At 50.1% G+C, this 23,194-nt stretch overlaps 1 protein-coding gene across 1 annotated transcript in view; it reads right to left on the reverse strand.

Annotated features, from left to right (window-relative positions):
* Positions 1-23,194, reverse strand: part of GLG1 (golgi glycoprotein 1) — a 56,582-nt gene that overhangs the window by 22,772 nt on the left and 10,616 nt on the right. Inside the window, exons 2-5 of the mRNA XM_052685243.1 lie at positions 10,116-10,148; positions 7,965-8,051; positions 5,951-6,166; positions 427-630 (exon numbers count right to left, since the gene is read on the reverse strand). Coding sequence (XP_052541203.1) covers positions 427-630; positions 5,951-6,166; positions 7,965-8,051; positions 10,116-10,148 — 540 coding nt within the window. The remainder of the gene's footprint in view (positions 1-426; positions 631-5,950; positions 6,167-7,964; positions 8,052-10,115; positions 10,149-23,194) is intronic.

Raw genomic sequence — 23,194 nt, forward strand, 5'->3', positions numbered from 1 at the left:
AGAAGGGATTTCGTTTTCAAACTAGAAATATATTCAAGTTAATACTTCAAACAACAGCAATGGCTTCTGTACCACAGTTTGCATTTTTTAAATCCGGTCACATCAGCAGATAAGAGCCAACACAAACTGAACACGCTTACCTTTGCCTCCTCCTCCCCATCTGAGCAGCTCCTCTCCCTTTCACACCAGCTGATACCCACTCAACCACGTAAGCCAATTCAGCCCATTAACCCACTAGAAATGATACTTTTTTGTTGGGTGACTGAACTCAATTCCACATTTATTGGGAACCGACAGCTACAAAGTGCCGGTTCTCAGCGTTGCAGTCTTGGGCTCCACTCTACCGTTCCATTCCCCTTCCCAACGTGGTTTTCTATTTCATTTTTAATAGATTACTGCAAGAAGGGAGGCGAGAGGACAACTCACATTCTCACAGAATCGCTCCCTGTCGTCTCGGCAAGCGAAGTAGAGGTGGCGATCCAAGTGGAAATCATCTGAAGAGAGCTCCGCTACGCGAAGGATGGCCTTCTTACACTGATCAGAAACCTGGACACGAGGATCGTTCTCCTCTGCCTCTTTAACCAGGCCTTTTTCCAGGCATGCCACCACCTCTCCTTGGGAGTGGGCGTCCTGTATGGAAATAGGAAGAGAGCATTGGTGTCACAGCGCTTGCACAAGGAAGCAGCCTGCGGCTCTGTGAAATTAAGCAACAAAATCACGTACAGACAGACTCCACAAGTCCAGTATTCACCACGCTGACACGAGGCACCGGTGAACACCTGCACTATCACACACCTGACACATTACCACCCTGATGGTCACCATGCTGCTGACCCCTCCAGTGCTCCAGGTTTGTTTTAATGTGCCCTAATGAGATTATCACTACTTAAGTCACGCTGCTTGGAGCGGTTTACCAAAACAGCCAAATTATTTTTCATCCAACATAGCTTTCTTTGCACCATGGCAACGGCAAGCAGGGGCATCACACTAAGAACATACTTGAGCGAGAGAAAAACCCAAGTTTCTCCATGCTGAGACAAGCCTTCACTTTGGGTGGTGATCATTAGCGATGCTAAACAGGCCACAAAGGAACTCTGACCAAATGTAGGCTTCTCTATGCTAATCCCTCTGCAAAGGGAATTAAAATCTTGAACGTGCTCAGCAGCAGATGAAGTCTGAGACAAAGCAGCCCTGTCCCAGCACTGCACCCCCCGTCCTACGAGCCCAACGGGGCCTGGGGCTGCAGCTGGTGACTGCATACAGAGAGCTGTGCTCTGCGTGAGGGCCCACGAGAGGCAGTTCATTGCTGACCAAAGCTCCATTCCTCTTTTGCTATATTCTCTGTGTGCTTGAGAATCCCACTCCTACACCTTCACAGCAGCTCCAACTCCTCTAGAAACAAGAATGATTCTTGAGCTGATCTCTCCAGGCCTGCAACCAAGCTCCTTAACATAAGCTGGTCTCCATAAACACAACCAGGACCACCCAAAGCCACGCAGCTTTCCGTGCTGACACTCCTGGTTCAGTTCTGCCACACCAGGAGAGCAAGCAGGATCTGCCGATCAAAAGTCATAAACAAAACCCAGTTTAAGAGGGCTAAAAGTAGCTTTCTCCTTAAAAAGCAGGAAACCCCCAAACCACACAGCAAACGCCCTGGTGTTTGTTTGCTTTCTCCTCTGAATGGGAACTGGCCAACCTCCATCCCAGCCAGGTGATGGCACCTCTCAAGAAATCTGCTTATTTCTCAGCAGCCACTTTAGGACTGACCTAACAGGGACCTGCGGAATACTAGTTATAGGGTACATCCGCCACCTTCCTTACAACTGACATTTAGTCATGACCACACTGAACACCAACCCTATTCCCCAAAGCTCTGTGGTCGAACAGGGACAGTAATTACAAATGGGGAAAGGGAAATTATGGAAAACAGCCACTGGAAGCTGCTCTGGTAGTGCTGCACTCAGCTGGGAGGTGCAGCAGGCCACTGTGCCCCCTGCTCACCTGCAGCATCCCACAGCCAGCCAGCAGGAAGGAACAAGGCAAGCTGCTTCTGCTGGGAAGGGCAGAGGCTTCCAGCTTTCTTTCAGCGTGGTCAACAGATACTTATTTTTAACCACCTAAAGGAAACCTGATTTGCAGATGCAGGATACTGAATGCTGTATTTCGGGGACACAATAAGCAATGAGCTTACAAACAGGTTTTGGTTTTGGAGATCACCGTGCAGTGCTGGCTACCCTGTACTAGAGCAATTTTAAAACACACCAGACTTACCATGAATAGAAGTACATGCAAATCAACAGGGTCAGCTCCTGAAAGATGCAGTTCTCCCCTTTGTTTCCTACCTCTGAGCATCTGTGTGCCTTCTTGGAGCACTCCCCAGCCCAGCTGAGACAGCTCAGGAGATGCATTAAACTTACCTGGGTTCATCTTTAGGCAGAGCTGAGCCCTGTGCACTTGTGCTGACTTTTGTCACCACTTGAGATGCAGCTAAAGCAGCTCCTGACTGTTTCTTCAAAAGCACACGAAAGCAGCCGTGCTGCTGCTCAAGGAAAGAACACGGGCAGGACTTAAAAACAAGGTTTGGAGAAGCCTCAGCTTGACTGCTCATTTTAAGGATACAAAGAAGCAACCTGACTGTCAAAGCTTGATTATGGTTAATGCTAAACCTCAGCCCAACTGGACACAGCCCAGCACAGAGCACTGGGAAGGACTGCCAGCTTATGGCAGCTCTGCTGTGAATCCGTAAGGCATAAGAAAAACCCAAGCAGGATCTGTTTGTCACCTCACTGAAGCGTGCTACAGCTGCTCTGGTTTTACAAGGCTTTAATTATTGGCCAATGCATGCTGTAATTGATGCTGCGTCACCTGACAGCGGCAGAGGTCTGTTAAACACACACAGCAATGGGGGGGGGCTATAGGGGGGCAGGGAGGAACAGGGGGGGCCATAGAGGTCGTGGGGGGGGAGCATGGTCCTATGCGGGGGGGCTACAGGGCCCTATGAGGGTCGTGGGGGGGACGACATGGTGCTACAGGGGGGGCACGGGGCCCTAATGGGGGGATCTTGGGGGAGGTGTCAAGGGGTGGCATGGTCCTATAGGGGGGCACAGGGCCCTATAGGGGTCTTGGGGAAGTAAAGGAGGGGGAGTCAAAGGGGGGCACAGGGCCCTATGGGGAGGGCATGATCACATGGGGGGCACAGGCCCTCTAGGGGTCGTGGAGTGGTCTTGGGGAGGTCACGGGGGGAGGTCAAGGAGGGTATGATCCCATGGGGGGGGCACAGGGCCCTACAGGGGTTATGGGGGGGGGGGGGTGTCAAGTGGGGGGCATGGTCCTTCTGGGGGGGCACAGGGCCCTATAGGGGTCTTGGGGGGTCATGAGGAGGGTCAAGGGAGGCACAGTCCTATGGGGGGGCCACAGTCCTATGGGGGGGCCACAGTCCTATGGGGGTTACCTTGACACCCGTGGGGGGTGTCAAGGTGGGGCATGGTCCTATGTGGGGGGGCTACAGGGTGCCTTGCATCACCTTATGAAAGGACATATTTGGATCCACAGAGGATGCAAGCTACTTCCCAACACTGCAGCAAAGCCAACTTCAGCACGGCGCTCTGAGACACTTCAACTCTTCAGACCAAGATTCAAGCTCTGGGCACACGACTTTAGGCCAAGACAGAGCCTAAAAACCCTCACTTCTTACTATTCCCTTTCTGATTTCCCCACCCCCAATACTGCTCCTGCTCTGCCATCCCTGTTTGCTTTACTGTCATTTCCAGAAGCTCCTCCCGACAGACTCCACTCCGCCTGGGATGCCTCATACAACTTGCACTGAAGTCACCCTCATTATGGCTAGTAATCAGTTCCATCTGGGACATCCTGGCTAAACCCAAAGCAGCTCCAGCAAAGCAATCCACCACCCATCCATCTGCTACAAATGCACCTATCACTGAGACCAGGAAAGCAGGGAGCCCGTTCTGATGGCAGCTCAAGAAGAAAAGCTCAGTTACAATTGCTAATTTCAATTTCAAATTAGATCCCTACTGCATGAAGACAATGCAAGCTTTGAACACCAGGAGTCCACAGTCACTATGGAGCACAACAGCCAAGTGGAAAGGTGACTGAAGCTGCCATGAAACACTTCTCCCCCTCTAACTGGAGGAAAAGAAGCACAGAATAGATGCGTTACAAAACTTGATGTGATGAACACAGCCACATCTTTCTGCTGTACACAGATTGAGACTTCCAAGCTGCTCTTTATTGCTCTTGCAGCGGAGAAAGCCAATGAGGAACGTGGAAAAGAAAGCCCAGAAAGCACTGCATCAGGACCAACAAAACCAGCAGGAACAGAATTCAATTAGGAAGTAAAAAGAGAGCTAAAACAAAGAAAGAAGCATGGGAAAGGCAAACTCTTAGCTGGCAGGAGGCAATGCAATTCCCCAATACCTACAGGCACTGTTTACAGGTAAAGAAGGCAGTTTATCCCCGTTACCACGATGGAGCTAACAGCACAGCAGCCTGCTGAGGGTGCAGCAGTGCTCCTCTCCATAAAAAACAGATGCATCTGTGCCCCATCTCCTCCTCAGGTGCCCAGCCCCTATTTATTGCATTCACAGCTCTGCTCAGCCACACAAAAGGCCAATGATTATTTCTCTACAGGCAACTCTCAGAAGCTGCAGCGTGGAAGCAAAACCTGAACCGGCATCTGATGGGAGCAAATGAGATGAGATTTCTCCAAAGCAGAAATGGGATGGAACAGAACATCAACAAAAGAAACACTTGCATAGCCATTTATAGCTGTTCCCAGAGCAGTGCGAAAGACTTCAATTGCTCTGAGTGCCAAAGATGACAGCGTAACAAAAGAAATTATATGACAGGCTGCTGTGCTTTCACAAACCAAGGCATAACATTCTGGGTTGGGTACCAAGAAAGTGAGGAACACGCATAGAAGTGTCCCCCCACCAGCTGCCTTGTGCCCACCCAGGAGCTGGCTCTGCTCCGGGCAGAGAGAACAGTGCAACCTGTCAGCACCCTGAGGGCTGGGATCAGACAAGGGACAGCAGTCCCCATGGGGCTGCCAAGTTACACACACAGGAGCCCAGCAGCTTCCTGCCCTTTTAACGTGCAATCTGGCATGCTCAGAAAACACATCAAGATTCTCTTCCTCAGTCAGATTCCCCCCAACCATGGCTATTTAAATTGGAATTGATTTTAATTTGGTGGTGCCATGGCTAACAGGCAGAGCTGGCAGCCAGGGCTCCTGTATGACATTCCTCATTCCACACAGTGTGTTAAAAGCAGCATCCCATTTCATGAGACCCTTCAGCCCAGGATGAGAAGACAGAACCAGTTACTCAGCTGCTACCAGGCTGAACCCACAGTGCCTGCAAGCTCCCCCTGCTTCTAGGGCTGCCTTCTTCTTGAAACCAGGCACTGAACTTTGTGCTTCCTGCTGCTGGAATACAGCAGGACTTCAGTTAATACTCTATGGACACAAAGCACACATCTCAGCCAAAAAGACTTCTTCCAGCTAAGCATCCAATTGTCTTCTTCTTCTTGGTGTTTATTCTTCTCTTTTAAAGAGAAAAGCTTATTACTGTAACATCTTTTTACATCCTCATGAATAGCTCACAGGGTAATTTTATCCCCAAAGGCAGAACTTACCATAAAACGAGGCACTCCCTCATGCAGCACTACACAACTTGCTGCCTGCATTACTAATGTAGGGAGGGAGAGACAGCACAGTGGTGATAAACTCACACCTAATGACCACAAACTGCTCTCTGCATCAATCTCCACTCCAGTTCTGTACGACAAGAACCAGCACAGCATTACAGGCAGTACGAGTTACCCATGGTCACGCTGTAGCAAGGACCATTCCCTTTTTGGGGGGGACAGAGGAAAGAGACAGAGCGAGCCAGTAACAAGGCTGATCCCTTCTATCAGCATCTCTGGATACCTTCTCCCCAGGCCGAATGCTGCCACATTTCAGGAGGTTGATGTCAGCCTTGCAGTCGTCCATGAAGCCACAGATCAGCCGGTAATCACTGAAGATAATGGCTGTCATCTTTGTGATGTACTGATGGCACTGGTACTCCGTGATGTTGCCTCTGTGATCCACCAAACATGACACCAAGAAGCCTTTGCCGACCGGTTCATCTGCACACTCCTTGATCTGATAAAACAAAAACAGAGAATTGAAATACAGTGGCTGAAGCATGTGGAGAAAGCAAAGGCAGTGACCTTGAGGGCTGGAAGCCCTCTTGCTCCACAGCCATGTTTCATAATAACCACGCTGAATCCCTGCAATCAAGCGCATTTGTATGAAAAATTACAGTTTGACAACCTTTATTTAGAAAACAGAGACTATTACAGCATCACTAAATCACACTTGGACCCATGTGAACCACTCGACCCCTCGCACAACACAGCATTCTGGCTGGAAGCAAGACTGACCCAAAAATCAACACAATATTTATGGAAGTGTTTATAACTCGCTGGAAGCTGCAAATATCACTGCAGAGGAAAACTCTCACCAAACTGGCTTTTAATCAGGTTCACCAGCATTCTTTATGCTGATCTTCACTGCAGGCAGAGAGCAAGCAAGCCTGCCTCCAGAGCTGCATCTTTGGTTTGGGAGCCACGAGCCAAACCAGTGCGCAGCCCTGGCTCATATTATTGCTTTATTAAGCAATAAATAAAGGAAGGAAGCAATAAATAAAGCAATAATATGGAGGAATCGCTGCTCAGCCACACAACAAGAACACACCTACCTGTCAATGGAAGCAGAATGGGCTGACACTGTGCTAGCAGTATAAGCCAACTGTATGCGTTGGGCTTCTGTGGAAAAACCATTAAAACCAGTGCAATTGCTATGCACCTGCCCAGTATCAGATAACAAGAAACCACGCAGGATTATTGCTATTTACCCGGCTTGTTTTTAAGTGAAAACCACTCACCAAATGGTGAAAGAGCAGCAATTCATGCTGCTCACCACAACTTCAGCACAACGCTGGCGGGGACGCATTTAGCACAGCTCCAGTTCTGTGCTTTCCCTGCTGCTTTTAGACATCACGTCCCAGATTTAGAGGGCATCATTTACAACAACGCCAGATTGTCACTGTACAGAAGTGGTAATTACAGACTGTTAAAAGAGCATTTACAGGAACGCCTTGGTAAAAATCCTGCAGCAGCTACGTGACATAAAACGGGGTGGTGGGAGGGGAAAAATATCCTTCCACGACTGCAAGAAATGGAATTCAATAGCTTTGGCAGTGTTTGCTTTTGGGAGCTACCAAACTCAAGCAATGCAAGCCTTTAAGACAAGCTGCTTTCCTTCCACTCTCCACCTCCCAGCCTTCTTTTACCAGCCACGTTCCTCGATCCCTCCTTACACTGTGTGATGCTTTCCCACAAGCATTATTCTTACCCAGCTCAGCTCATGCTAAGAGAAGGAGCAGAACCTTAACAGCCTGCAAAGAGGCAGCAATCAAGCATCCTTCACTCACACCACTACCTCCCCAGGTTTTGGGGCCAGGCTCCTGCTGTCAGTCTCCGTTCCTCAGATCTTTGTGTGCTTCTCTTTTACTAACTGAGAACTTTGTAAAGAAAGGGGGATGATGCAGGTGAGTACACGAGGAGACATGGGGAACCACTGCTTAGCTGCTCAGCACTGAGGCATTCCTGCATCACCAAAAGTCCATCCTACAGAAAACAGACATACAAACCAGGGTTGCAGGCAATCTGCTATTCATGCAGCTGGCTTCAGGGAAACCTATGTCAAAGGCCACAAAGGAGCCACTATCTAGAGCAAACTGAATGTTTAAGAATGAGTTTTGGCAGAGGGTAGGCGGTAACTCTCACTGCAGAGGAGCGTGCAGCTGCAGGGCTTACCCAGAACATTGCTGGCACTGTTCTCCATCATAAGGAGATGAGAAATTCTCAGTGCCACGACAGCAGTGTGCAGTGCTTACCTCTGCAATGGTGGACTTGCAGACTTCTCTGGCCACGGACTCGAACTTGGGATCTGTAGTCAGGTTCAGCTTGTAGTTCCACAGGAGCTAGAGAGAGCATTTGTAGAAAGAAGGCTTGAGAGCTGCCCACGGAGGAACTGCTGCTTTGCTTCAGGAAATAATCAGACATCAACATTCCAGATCGCTATCATCATCCTTCTACAGCACAACAATCAATGCAAAGTCTCCTTGACAACAACTTTGTCTCCTCATTTCTGCAGCACATTTCTTATCCTGAACAAATTCAGACTGCCAGAAATCTTTCTGTAAGGTCACAGGCTGACTCACTGGAAGGAAATACAGCTAATGAAGACATCCACGCAACCAAAAGGGAAAAAACAACGAGAGCTGCGAGATGCTACCTGCTGCCTATTCAGCTATGTTTTCAGTGCCCCCACACCTCCGTGCTGTGGCTCATCTGCCTGACACAAACCACTTAACAAAGTCCTCGACGGGAGCAGATTCGATGCTGAGCACTTAACTGAAGCCTTGCAAAAAAGGGAAGGAGACTGCATCCAGGCCCTGACTCACTGCCCTCTACAAAGGGCTGCACTCAAGACAACTTCTGTGGATGCGAACGCCCTTCAGAAAGACAGGTTCTCTTTTGCTGAGCAGACTCATCCATCAGAAACAGGGCTGCCAAACACCACAGCCAGGGTGGCAGGAGCCAGAGATGAGCTCATGCAGGAGCCCGGATGCATTGGGTCACCCTGCAGGAATCAATCTGGGGCAACTTATGCTCTGCAGACAGGTCCACGCCTCGGCTTTCCTCCTGAGGCACCACAAAGTGAAAATAAAGGGTAAGAAAGCAAAACCTCGGCAAATTAACAGCCAGAGATGCTGCCCGAGAGGAGCGCTATCAGCTCATCTGTTTTCCTCCAGGAATTTATCTTGTGTTTAAACAGAGATTGAACAGCTTTAAGAATTCATTTCTAATGCTCTGCCTTCGCAGCGGAAGCCAAACGAATATCAAAACGCTCGAGTTTTGTCAAACTTCTATTCTGAAATCTCAGTTGTAAGCCAAGAGTTGAGAAAACAGGGAAATGTGTTCAGACAGAAGGAGAGCAGCTCTGCACCAGCCCTGAGACGGCGGAAGCACACACACAGCTAAAAACGTTCCACTTTCACACCTCCTAGCAAGGCTCTGTCGTGGTGAAATGCTAAATAAAGAGATCCCAGTGTATGTTGGAGGGGCCTAAGTTGTAAACAAGCAAGTTGAATAAACAAAGAGAATTAGCGGGGAGATCGTCCCTGCAAAGAGCATCTCCCAGCCAGGATCGGGAGGACAAGAATGAGGTGTAAGAGCATAAGAATGCACTTGCAAACCTCAGAGGGCCTTGGCATCAAATCTCTCCAAGGAAACTGTCCCACAGAAGGCAGAAGAGAGGTTACATTTGTGGCTTAAAACACAGATTTTGAACCTCAGCAACATTTTCCCAGGAGAGAGGATGAGCAGCTGTAAAACCAAACCTACAAACTCTGCTGGAAATGCCCAGTCGGACAGCATCGCCAGGGCTGGTTTTGGCAATTACCACTAATAAACCAAATCATGGCTTCCGAAAAAGGCTCTGCCTTCTTATTTTAGCCCCCAATGTAGAGTTAGCTTGACAGCCTGAAACCTGGCTAACAGTTTGCTCAGTTAAACACAGCACTGAGAGGAAATCTGTTCCCAAAGTAGCCAAGCAGTTCAAGCTGCTTCGAAATATCACACCCCCATGGCATTCTGCAAGCAAGTCGAAGAATTTAGCAGGTGCGAAAGCAACACAGAAGTTTAAATTCAGCACTGCTCACATCTCTCCAGAAGGAGCTCAGCATATTGCTCCAAGTAATGCACAGGAACAGGAGCCACCCCCCAAGTGAGAGCCAGGAAAGATATCTGCTGCGTTCCTCGGATACAGGAGCTTATAGTGCTCCCTTCTGAAGTTTTCAGTAAGAACAGACTGGCTGCTCTTGGTTACAGAAGTCGTGTTGTGCTCTTCCTCCACAGCCCAGCAACTCAAGTGCATCCTAATTAACGCTTCCTGCAAACTCCACCTAAAGTACTTGAGGCTGAAAGGGATGGGAGCTGCACAGGGCCCAGTGGGAGGCAGAAGGAAACAAAGCAATACTTACGTGGTTGCAGTCTGAAGAGATTTCATTGTCTGGCTGAAAGGAGACAAGAAAAAAAGAAGCGTCAGTTCACGAATGTATTGAACACACAGAAGAACGCAACGATAGAAATGAACACGCTCGTCTTGCTTTCATTATGAAAAAAATGACACAACAGAAGCGTTAAAAAGCTGCACAGTAAGGTGATGGCATCCAAGCATCCCAAAGGCTCCAGGTGCTCCACGGTGGAAGTGGCACAAGGGCAGCACTGAGGGAGATGCCACAAAACCATGGATGGACACATCTGCATCCGGCCCAACTGCCCCAGCCAGTAAAGCCAAACAGCACCCGTGGGAAATCGCAGGCTGACATCCACTGCGACTGAAGGGATTTACAGCAGCTCCGTCACAAAGGCACTGAGCAGCAAGCAGCCCTGACTCAGCAGCTCTGAGCCCAGCCACCCAGAGGCAGGGCGCCCGCACCACCAGCACCACCAGGTCTGTGGGAAAAAGGAAGCACGAGAAAGGCTTCCAAGTCCAACTACAGCCATCACCGACCAACGCACTGCTGTTCTGAATAGCAGGAAGTGGCAGGAATTACCTTGCCATGCAGAGTTCCAAACACAGAACCACCTGAAGGCTCGCAGCCACTCCTTACAGCTTGAGCAGACTGCCACCTCTCCGAAGCAATCATCAGTTAGAAAATTAACCTTTAAAAAGCTTGGTATCCTAACAAATGCCCCTTCAGGATCCTCAGACCACAGCGATGGCTCTCACAACTGAAACACCGGGACAAAACCCAGGCTGCACCATGTGGAAGCAGCAGCTCTAGCTTTCTGCACCCACCTCAACCACTCCGCAAGAGGGAAGCTTGAGGCTGCAGCCAACTCCAGAAGCAGACAAACGTCCTCCATGGATGTTGCTGCTTCGGTCTATCAGCTTCTTTGCAACATTATGTGAATTAGCACTGTATTTACCCCATAGAGGAGGGGCATATCCAATAGCAGACCGGCAGCAGAACCTAGAAGGGCTGGGGAGCACTCCCCAAAGCACCCCACTTACTCGGGCATCCTGCAATCTCATTAGCTTTGCTTTACTTTCATCAAAGATTAACACTCAGTGTGCTTTTTATGGAGAGATGAGCCCAAGCCGATAACAGACTGGTTTGCACCGGCTTGGGAAGTTCAGGCAAGCTTTTCTGGAACGACAGGACATTTGAATGCTGTGCATGAAAATGCGAGGCTGAGAAATGGAGCCTTGTTCTGAGAAAGGGCATGAAGTTGCACAGGAAATAAGGTGGCTTTGGCACTGCATATATTCACAGTTCAGCAGCTAAGCTTGCAGAAGTGAGGGATGCAGCCACCAATGCTTGATACAGAAAAAGATGACCCCTGACCCGCTCAGCTGCTCCTCACCTCCCACCATGTGAGTGCACGAGGGGCAGTGCCAACTGCTTCTCCCCACTAAAAAGGAGCAAAAGGGAGAGAAAAAGTATTTTTACCTTTTGCATCCCATTCACTGAGGGGCTGAGTTTTTGAGGAAGGGGAAGAGCAACCTCTGCAACAGCGGTGCCTTTCTGAGCAGGCTGCACCCACCCACTTCACCCCAAAAAGCAGTTTCAGAGCAACACGCTTCTGTAGGAAGCATGAAGAAAATGGAAAACTGAGTCTTGAACTACCACCGGGAAAAGCTGAGGAGCAAGAATTGCTGCTCTGTGCCACTGCCAGGCTGCAGACCTGATAAAAAAAGTGGCCAAGAGGCATGGGGCAGTGGGAGCACCTGGCACCGCATGATATTTGGGCCCCAGGGAATGGAGGACACTGTGCTGACTGTGGGTCTGAGAGCTCCTCCTACATCCATCCCCAAGGATCAAGACCAAGGATCTAAACCCTATTCACACCACTGGATTTTGGTGAGCAAGGTAAGAATCCCAGCAGGCTACCAAGGATGAAGGCTCTCACCCCCCATTCTGTCTGGACAGACAGGGCTGTCCCCTCCCTGGTGCAGAATCCAGCACTGCTCTTGTGAAATCCACCTGGTTTGTGATTACCCAGCTCTCTGGTTTGTTTGGATCTCTCTGCAAAGCCTCTCCACCCTCAGCAGAGTCAACAGCTCCTTCCAATTGAGCATCACCAGTGATGGACAGCTATCAGCTGTGGGCAGCCTCCAGGCACTGGGGACAACCTGGGACTGGCCCAAGCAAGAGTCAACAAGAACCAAGCATGCAGCAAAGCAATAAAAGAAAATGGTGATTTGCTTGCTATTGGTGCACTTTGCCTAAGCTCTTGTGCAAAGATCAGAAGGTCCATTAGGAAACGATGCCAATTAGAGCAGCCACGTCCCCACGACTGCAGGCAGGTCAGGCCAGGCTGGGGGCCCAGCTCAGCGTGCTGCCACGTGCACGCCTATAGCAAAGCACAGAGCATGTGTCTGCAGCACTAGGCAGGGTTGAATTTCTTCACTCTGACCTCAAACAAACAAACATTTATCACCATCACCCGCAGAGATATGGCAGATAACCCAGGAGCTGCTAAACAAGGAGGCTATCAGGCTGCTAAGGGAAAACAACTCAGGAGCCACGTCCTTCACACAGCTAACAGCAGTACCTTTGTCCCAGCAGCACAAGGCTACAAGGAGGCAATTCAGAGCTCAGGTGTCAGGCAGCCAGCCTTGCACTGCCACAGCAAGAACCAGGGGGCAAGAACCAGCTCAGCAAGCCCAGGCAGCTCCTGCAGGCCTTCCCTCCCCACAGCCAGCTTAGGATGGTCCACAGCACTTCTTGGAACGTGGGCAGACACAGGCAGGAATAGGATAAGAGAAATCTGCCCATCCTCAAAGCTGCTGGAACACCTCGCAGCATAAGGCTGCAGCAAGCCAAGTTCGCACATCCTGCACTCCTGCAAGCATCACGTGGGATTAAAAAAGTTAAATTGGTGATAAAACAGATGAGAAGACTTTGTGATTTACTTACATCACTACTTACAGCTTAGTAAACATACAAGCACAGCCCTTCTCTGCAGTGACAGAAAATGCTCCTGTTTGGTTTCACATGCACTGCAAGTGACCGCAGATCACAGTGCAGCTGAAGGGCATGCACCAGTTTTGACAGCCCAACATCCCTGCAGGTTCTTTGCAGCCAGCTGGGTGCCAGCAGCCCTCTCTCCTGCAGCTCCTCCTGCTTCCGTCTCTGCATGGGGGGCCCCCAGGCCCTGAAGCTCTCTTTGCAGTCGCCTTCCTCATTTCAACACCAGCCCCATGCATCAGAGGCTGTTCTAACGCTCCGCACCATCAAAGCAAACTCATCCCAGATGTCTCCTTTTGCTCTTGCCTGGCTGCTCCTCTCCATTCTCCTGGAGGTTTTCCAGCCTGCCCCGACGCGCTGCAGGGCACAACGAGCCCCAGAGTTATTTGTTTGCCACAGCAGTGGCAGCACTCCTCAAAGCACCTTTCTGAGCAAGTGCTGCTTCCTCATCCCTGCTCCCACAGATAACAGAATGCTGTGCTGCAAAGCAAAGCAAAGCAATGCAGCTCCAGCTGCAGCCAGCTCCGTCACTCAACTGCAGTGCTCCGCCAGGCTGCCCTGCACAGAGCTTTGCTCAGCACCAACAGAACAATGCTCCTAGCAGCCAATATTCATATTTGTTATTCAGTGTGGGCCCATTACTCCTATTCTCCATGCTCCAAGCCATACTTTCTTCCCCCAAGAGTGCTCTCCTCCCTTCCTTCAGTGGGGCACAGCTGTCCCATCCCACAGGGGCCCCGTCCCCAAGGACTGTGCCCACTGCCCAGGGCAGCAGCAGCACCGTTCTCAGCCCTATGACTTAAATCCACACATTCCACCCTGAACCAAAATAAGCAGGCACTCAAGCAGGTGGGAGGCAGACTCAGCTAATTTTAACTCCTGCCAGCTCTTCTACTCAGAGGCGATAGAAACCAAATACCTCAAAGCAGCCCAACCACAAACCACAGGAAGAGCAGCGTTACTCTGAAACCTTCCCTCCCCCCAGACGCCACGAGAGCCCCGCTCTCACCCAATGCTCTAAGGCTGAAGGCAAAGCAAATCTTGAATCACAGAACCATTCAGGTTGGAAGAGAGCTCAGACCCCCCAGCCCACCCCACCATGCTCACTGACCACCTCCCTGAGAGCCCCTTCTGTGCTTTAATTAAATCTCTGCTCGCACCCAGAAGCAGCCCAATGAACGGCAAAGTAATTCGGCAGATAATGTCTTGCTGTTTTTAAGTGTTATTAAAAAGACAGAAACATTAAGATGCAAGCATTTAAATAATTACAGAGCAGATCTGTTTAGTCAAGAAAAATACCCAGCTTAGCTATTGCTAAGGCTAAAATTAGCTGCAAAATAATACAGCCAGACTAGAAAACTCCAGAAAAATTACTGCTGTGCTCAAGCAAGACTGAAATTATTCCAATCCAGGCTTTGAGCTTACTTATATCTGCCTGGGATACTGATCTCCCCAACACTTGGTCCTCCTTGTCATTAAGGCTACCAAGAAATTAATGAAGAGATCAGAAAGACAAGGTGAAGCCAGCTGACCCCACCGTCCTTAGGCACCCCGTACAGCACAGAGACTGGAATCCTTCCTCCTGGAGATGGATGCAATGCAGCACGGCCAGCACACTTGGCTGTTCTGCATGCAAGCAGATGGCAAGTGCACAGCAAACCCAAGGTGTCAGCAGTTGCACTTTGGATGGCAGGAGCTGATGAGCTCGGGTCTTCTGCAGCCTTAACTATTCTATGAGAAATACAGCACTGCTTCACTTCCACCTGCCCAAAGGTGGAGCACTCCACTCCAAAAAAGCAAGAAACACTGCATTAAATAAACACTCAGAGCATAGCAAACTAATGGTGCTGGGATAAATGGCGGCTTGGTTTTCAGCCCAACAGGAGGAAGGAGGTGGAAACAGCAAAGGCAGCTGCCTCCACACTGCATCCTCTGCTATGCACTAACCATGCTCAGCACTTGGGCTTCAGGAGCACTTGTGCACGCAGGATGGAAGCTTCTCATGAGGAACTGCATTTCACACGGTACGAGTTACCCAGCAAGGTTTATTGGAGCCATCTGCACCAATAAGGAAATGAGTCAGCAGCCGCCAGCAGCCCTGATTCATCACCCAGAGCTCGTGCTATTTAGGAACCTGCGTACAGCATGCAGGGCAGAGGCAACGACAAGCCGTTCTATGGGATGTAAAACACAACCCAATTTACATGCATTTGTTTTTGCTTTGCTCGGGTTTCTCCAGCAGCACAGGCGCTGTGCAGCAGAACTCCAGCCTGGATGAATCATAATGTTGTCTTTATGCTGCTGGAAGAAAAGCAAATTCTGTTTATTTTAACCCCAGATAAAATCACTTGGAGTTTCTCCAGTGAAACTCGATGTGAATAAGTCCTCAGAGACACCGAGGAGGCAAGGTTTCCATGGGACTGGTAACAAGCTAGCAAATGAGAACCCCATTTGCCTTTAGATCTGGCAAACAAAAGCCCTGTTACAGCACCAAACTGAGCGCCTTTGCTCAATTTGTCCCTTACAAAAGCCTGCACACAGTGTTATGGAAGCGCTGCACCTCCCTATGAGGGCCGTGCGCTCCCAGGAAGCTGCCTCCCAGCAGGTCAGCATCTCAGAGGGTGGTGAGGCACTGGCACAGGCTGCCCAAGGAGGCTGTGGATGCCCCATGCCTGCAGGCATTCGAGGCCAGGCTGGATGTGGCTCTGGGCAGCCTGGGCTGCTGGTTGGCGACCTGCACACAGCAGGAGGTTGGAACTGGATGAGCACTGTGCTCCTTTGCAACCCAGGCCGTGCTGTGATCTGCCCCACACAGTGTGCCCTGCGTCTCCCAGAGCTCCTCTCCAAAGAGCAGCGGGGCTTTCAGCCTGAGCTCTTCCTCTCAATGCCTACACAGAGCCATTCAGCCACGCGTTCTGCCTGGAAATCCTGGATGCGATGGCAATTCAGAGGATTTAAAACGATGCTGCGGTAAGCAGCCAGATCAGCTTCCCTCAGGCCAAGAGAAGAAATTATAGCTGGCCAGCTTTACACAGATGAGCAAGTTTGAAAAAAATAAAGACGTATTTGATGCTGGATGTTAAAAGAGAGCTCAAGGAGCTTTCTGGAAAGCAGCGTTAGTAGAAAGATGTCTTACCGGTACGCGGCCAGCCAGACACCTGCACACAAATCCTTCCAATTACTGTTTCCATAACTCCTACTTAAAAAGCTATGAATAAAGACAAGCTGCAATTAAAGAGACTGAGCACACCTCCGGTTTCTCCGCTAATAGCTGTGGAGTGGAAATAACGGGGGAGGAAGGGGCAGGGGAGGAAAAGGAAAACCCAGCTGCTGCCATGCTGCTCAGCCACAGCAGCACCGCTGTGCCACTGCCACCATCAGAACACCAGGGTTCAACCAGCAGCCCCAGTGCTTTGAGTCGGCCTCTTCCTCCCACTTGTACTCGATTTTGTTGTTAGCCAGCCAGAAGGCTGGGATGGCAGCCCCAAATCCTGCCTGAGTTACACAGGGCAGGATGGAAGGACCAGAATGTAACTAGAGATAGGATGGAGAGGTGATAGACTCAAGTTGTGCCAGAGGAGACTTAAGTTGGAAATTAGGACCAATTTCTGCTTCGGAAGAGCAGTAAGGCAGCGGCACAGCTGCCCAGGGAGGGGTGGACTCACCATGCCTGGAGATGTCCCAGAGCCCTGGGGACGTGGCACTGAGGGATGTGCTGGGGGATCCGAGAGGTCTCCTCCAACCTTAAGGATCCACACGAGCAGCACTGCACCTTCTCCCTGATCTTTCCTTTACAACTACAAGAGAGCTTCAGAGTAGAAATACACAGTGGGTAGCAGCTCTCATCTGACAGAAAACACCACGCTCCAGTGGTGATGTGTTGCACTGCTGACCTGTTTGAAGTTACACATGAAAGCAATGTTCTCCTACCATCCCAAGGCCAGCTGGGCTGGAGAAATAAACATTAAATTACAAACTCCAGCCTCTACAGGCATGGAAATCCACAGCAGGGAACACCTGGTTTTCAGGAACACTGCCATGATGCTGATGGCAATACCCAGGCAGTCCTCACTGTAGAACCTGGTAGCATTTTGTCCCACCCACGAGGCAGAATAAAGATGTTTTCCTTAGAAGACAGCACTTGAAACAGTACGAAGGGATGTGTTAAAAGTCCTGAAGCAGACCAAAGTTCCCTCCAAGCACCTCATTCCCCGCTTTCCCCTCACCATGCTGACTCTGATCCGCTCTCGTTGGTATAAAGCCCTCATGCAGACACATTTTTTTGCCCACTGTGAACATTCAAGCCCTTTGCATGCAGATTAACCAGACGATAAGAAATAAAAGATGCTGGCACAGCGCAACTTCTGCGACGACAAGGTGAGATCTGAAAGCATCGGGCACAGGTTAACCCTGCCAAAAAAAACAAACGATGACTTTGGTCTCCTGCGACCTCCTTGCCTGGCTTTGGTCTTCGTAGCAGGATGAGTGGATACCAGGTGCCAGCCTCCATACAGGAGAGCACAGCAGCTTAGGAACTCACCCACCCATTAGCCAAGCGTTCATGCAGGTGTTCCTAAGGTCACCAATCGAGAGCAGAGCAGAGGCTGGGAACACCACTGTCCCAGGACCGCTGAAGGCGAGATAAAACGCGCAACAGAGGCATGAGATGCTTTAAACGTGTGCAGAAAGAAATCAGATATTCCCAAATAAAGCTCTACAAGGCAGGAGCATCCCCAGCAAGTGTGCATGTGGCACAACATGCAACCCATCCCTCCGCCGTAGGGCACGTGCACTCTCTTTAGTGAAGTCAGCAGTGCATACGCTGAAAGTCATCACCTACAGCTCCTCTGGCATTAACTGGGTAAGAGCCCAATCATGGCACAACAGGAGGTGCAGGCATCCAAAAAATGAAAGCAGATGGAGAGAAGCAACTCACGAGCTTTATTCCCCAACATCAGGCATCCAGATGCAATCCTCAGGGTTCCCCCCACCCACGTTTAATGGAAAGTGCTCCTCCACAGGTTTCCATCCACTTTAGAAGGTGGTAAGGAAAAGATGCTGCTTTGTGCAGTGAGTTCTGCACAGCTCACAGGGAGTCCCAGCACAGGGCATGGCAATGCCTTCCATCCCCACTGCCTTGGGAACAAGAAGCAAGGACAGAAAAGCCTTAAAGCAAGCTAAGGACTGCCAGCTTTAGACAGTTTTCACTTTATCACACACGGACCAAGCATTCCAAAAGCAGCATTTTCAGGCTCCCTGAAGCCTGCAAAATTGAATTTAGTAAATTCAGGTTTACATTTGTAGCTATACCAGAGCACTTAATGCGCTAACCTGAGGCAACCAGATTAATACGGATATTTTTATAATGGATAAATCTAGGAAATTATCAAACAAGCCTTGATGTTGAAGTCAAGAAGAGATGATGCCGTGGAGTAACCCTGAACCACACAAGGAAATATCTTTTTAGCTCATCCTTTTCCCAAAACGGACCCTCAAACAATCAGCTCCAGCACAAACCCCGCGGAGGATCCACAGAAGAGAAGTGGTAGAGCTATGCTGCAGAGAATCCCCCCAGAAACAACCCTGAACCCACATCGCCACCCTCCCTGCTTCTCAATAACTGTCATGGAGAGGTTCTGCTTATTTGCTGCTTTCTGCTGATATGCAGTCGCTCACAGCAGCCTCAACAGCTGCCGACGGGGGCAAGGGATGGTGCAGGGCAAATGGAGAGTGGTCAAGCTGAGCTACTGCAGACCCACATCCTCCAAATCAACGCCAGCACTCACGGATAGGCCAGAAGCCAGCAGAAAAACGTGTATTCTTTTCTCTGCAGGACGAGCGAGATCATCCAGGCAAATGTCCATGTCCTGGGAACCTCAGAGACCAACGAAGGGCACAAACCTGCGGGGATGCCACGCTCACATGCTGACTCTCCTGAGTTGTTTCTAATAGGTGACAGTTCTGCTGTGCCAGAGCTGCAGCCATTTCTGCATGCAAACTGGGTGAGAAGAGGCAGAGAGCTGCAGATCGGTATCTGTAACCCTGCCATGCTGCATGCATCTTCCCGTGCTAGATGCGCTGTGCTTCTCAAAACACAAAAAGCTGATTTGGCCCTTGTCATTATACTGGTTATTATGTTAGTGCCCACCACTTGCAAACAAAGCTCTCTGCAGGCGAGCACCACGTTGCTACAGACATGCAGCAACCCCAGGAGAGCTCTGACACCAAACCCACTCGGATGCACTGCTGCTCCGACCCAGCTCCCAGGCTTGTTATCACGAGCATTAGCGCTGCAGTTTCCCACAGGTTCACACGTTTGCAAGTAATAATTTCAGGCAAAGCAGGCTCCTGCCATTGGAAAGTGCAAAGCTGCTTCTCAGAGCGCACGCACTGCTACCCGCTGTCAGCCCCGCGTCCTCAAGTGGGCATCTTCAAACAAGTGACAGCCCTCAGAAACCTGAGCGCTTCCACTCGTCCTCACAGTGCACACCTGCACAGAAAGCAGCCACCCAACAATACAGTCTTCCCTCATGCTTTTCAGTGAACTGGCCTTGACTGATTCCAATTGCTAGAGTCACACAAGGATCGCCTGCTGGACGCAGAGCTCTGAGGTACATAAATAAAACTTGCTTCTGCAAACCCAGACTTGCTGCAGCTTGCTCGTAGGGAATGGGGCAGTGGGTGTGAGGTGGTTTCCCTGCCCAAAGGCATCCAACACCAGCTCTGTTCCTCTGCTCAGCTCTGCAGCTCACCACAACCATTGGGACCCCCTCCAGAACTGGGGGAGCAACTCTCCAACGTAGCGCAGGTCACTGGAACAGCACATTTCTCTACGTACCACTTGAAAAGCAGAGCAGACAAAGACAGACTTGATTCCTGGTAAGCACCAAGCTCACTGACCTCCTGCACCTTTGAACTCATCCCTGTCTTTGTTTGGCACACCAGGGTGTGCATTTCTGGCTGGCTGCCTCCCAGAGCAGCTCCATCACACAAGAAGCCTTGCTGGAACAGGTGAGGTCCTACTGACACAGGTGGGGCTCCCAGCCAGCTCACTGCCCTTCCAGATAAGGAAAAGGGAGTTAATCCATCAATTATTTGAGCTGAAAGCTTGATCCTTCTTCCCCCATCTTCTATTTAAAGTTGCAGTGGGAGTAGGATTAGCAGAGTGAGGCTTTATACTACCAAGGCAGGAGAGGCGTGCAGCTTTCAGGCTTTGCACAGCAGCATCACAGCACGCCCCAGACAAACAGAGGCAGGTCTTCCCTGCACCAGAATTGATGGTATTTTGTTGACAGTCTGACGTTTCATCATTTTCCACTTGGGAAGCTTAAGCTGAATGTCAGAGATGGGGGCAAAATGGGGTTTTGAGCACTTCCTTGCCTCATTTTTATCATTCCAAATCTGCTCATTTTGCATGATGGGCCTTCCTTAATTGCCAGCACTGGGAACAAGCTGTGAGCCGAAAGTCAAGTGGGTTTTAATGTACCTTGAACAGCAAGACAGTACTAAATCAGCTGTTACAGACCTGGGCAGCAGGGGATGCTACAAATGAGCAGGCTCTTGAGGGCAGAGGCACAGCCTCACTGTGACCACTGCAATTGCCTCCTGAGTGCAGGGCAGCCCATCCTGTCTGCTTTCCTGGCAGGCATTTGCAGTGAGCCAGCATCTGACTGACAGAGCTACAAACCTCTCTGTTTGAAGGGAGGCAGAGGAGCCATTTGGCAGCAGGGGGATTGCTGTGCCTTGGTGGGGGCTGCAGCTAAGTGAAGGCGGTGCTGGAGCTGAACAGATGCTGGGGATTTCCCTGCCTAATGCACATTAGCACTTAGTATTTGCAATCCCAATCCCCAGCACCAAGCAGTTAATTTGCATGTTAATTAGAAGCAGGTCACCAGAAAATTACACCAGGCAGTCGTTCTGTGCTGAGTGGAAGGGGCAGGGAAGCTTTCTTCCCCTGAACACCCACATCTCTGCAGGCACATCTCCTGTGGCCAGCAAGCTGCCCTGAGCCCTTACCCTGAACCCAAGTACATCCATCCCCACACACACACATCACAAACTGCTCTGAGACCAGACACCTTCTGAGGCTCGCAGAGCAAATAACCACATTTGAGCAACAGAAGAAATAACAGGAAACAATTCTAATCGGAAAGCCTCCTGCTTTCACACAGTGAACTGCACCTGAAAGCACGAGCTGTGCAGGAGTGGTGTGCAGCCGGTCCCACTCCAGCAGCTATGCCTTGCACACTCACCCCGTCCTGCTTGCTGCTCACATCCCTGAGCAGGGTTAAGAAGGGGACAGCAGAGAGAAAAGGACATGAGATGGGCACAGCCATCCCTTTGCTCATGCCAGCACATTGAATGCCATAGTTACCACTGTTGTTTGAGGAGCTGCACTGCCGAGCTAGGTTGAGCCTCCCAAAGTTAATGGTTGTCAAAGGAGTGGGTTCAGTCAGTTGCTCAACTCACAGCTCAGTTCTGCAAGCAAGCAGCAAGTGTAACCGAGCACACAACTGTGGCACAGAAGACTCCTCTGAACCCAGCAACAGCAAAGAAAGCATTTCATGTACGTATTGTAATACATTATATTGTAATATACAATGGAATGAATGAAACCACCTATGGTTTGGCCAAAGATATCCTTGCAAGAAAACGTAAAGCTGCTGCAAACCACGGAAAGCACTGTGTCAGCTCAGCCAGCTGCAAAGTTCTCTTTGATTTTAACCAGCAGCAGTAGTTGAACTGCTTGCACCCAGCCTGCAAGGCAGCCCACACAGCAACACATCGGATTTTAACACCTAATTAAGCAGGTTTCTGAGCATGGCACATCAAGCTGGGGACCACCAGCCGTGCTGCCTCGTTAATAACACTTACTGCATCAAGTAAGGAACAAGGAACACAGCGCCGTGGCTGACCCGACAAGAAACAACCTGCTTTTGTTTCAAGTACCTAAGAGGAAAGCTGAAAATTCAATTATGTTATTAGGGAGGGAATTACACAAAATTAAGTGGTAAACGATGAAAATCCTGTAATATCACTGCATAAACTCATCGTGTGAAGACTGAAGGGCTGCAGCCCTTTCTCTGCGCTGCTGCTGGAAATCCAGGCGGAGCACACAGGGTCTGTGCTGGGAGTTCATGGCAACAGAACAGAGTGGGTTTACCTGTTCTCAGAACAGCTTTCCAGCACTGCTGAAGTCTCCATCATGCTCCACTGCCAAACAGGTGTTTCTTCCTGCAGCAGAGGCCCTAAGTAAAAGGACGGGAAGAAGAAAACACGAAGCACCGCTGCTGCAACGAAACTGCTCCCATGGGATTAAATCATAGGATCACCTGAGTTGGAAGAGAGCTTCAAAGGCCGCCTGCTCGCACTCCCTGCACTGAGCAGGGACACCCACAGCTCCATCAGCGCTCACAGCCCCGTTCCCTGACCTTGGCTGTGTGCAGGGATGGGGCAGCACCAGCTCTCCAGGCATCTCAGCACACTTTTATTGCAACAGCGGAGCAGCCGTGCAAACGGAGCACAAGGCAGGGCAGCCACACCTCCTGCAAGCACAAAAGCACTGAAGAATGGTAGCTGCAGAATAGTTGTTAAGCTTTTATTTGAAGAAAATAACCCCACTGAGGTTGGCTCCTGTCCTTTCAGAGTCCCAGCCCAGCTGACATCCCCTGGCCACTCCTATCTGTTCGTATCACTGCCTGAGCTCACACTCAGCCCAGGAACACAAGCCATCATTTTCAGCCACTCCTCGGAGCACACGGCGCTGACCTGCCAGTTAATTTTATCTCTAGTCATGCTTGAACAATCCCTCGATAACAGAACAGGGAGTTGTTCCCTTCAACAAGAGCTGTATCAACAGTGAAACAAAGCAGACGAGTTAAGCACAAAAGCACCACCACCAATGGAAGATAAGACAATGCGGAACGTGCGCTCCACAATTACACTAAGGCATGAAATTCCAGCTTTCCAAGGGAGCAGAGAACAAAGTCTGTGCATCCTTGTTCTGTCTTTTCATCTGGAAGCCTCACGGAGGAGGTTTGCTGCTGTCGGAGTGCACCGAAGGCCCCTGGCGGTCCCACATC

This window comes from Tympanuchus pallidicinctus, unplaced genomic scaffold, assembly GCF_026119805.1.
Source record: "Tympanuchus pallidicinctus isolate F22 unplaced genomic scaffold, pur_lepc_1.0 scaffold22, whole genome shotgun sequence".
Lineage (NCBI taxonomy): Eukaryota > Metazoa > Chordata > Aves > Galliformes > Phasianidae > Tympanuchus > Tympanuchus pallidicinctus.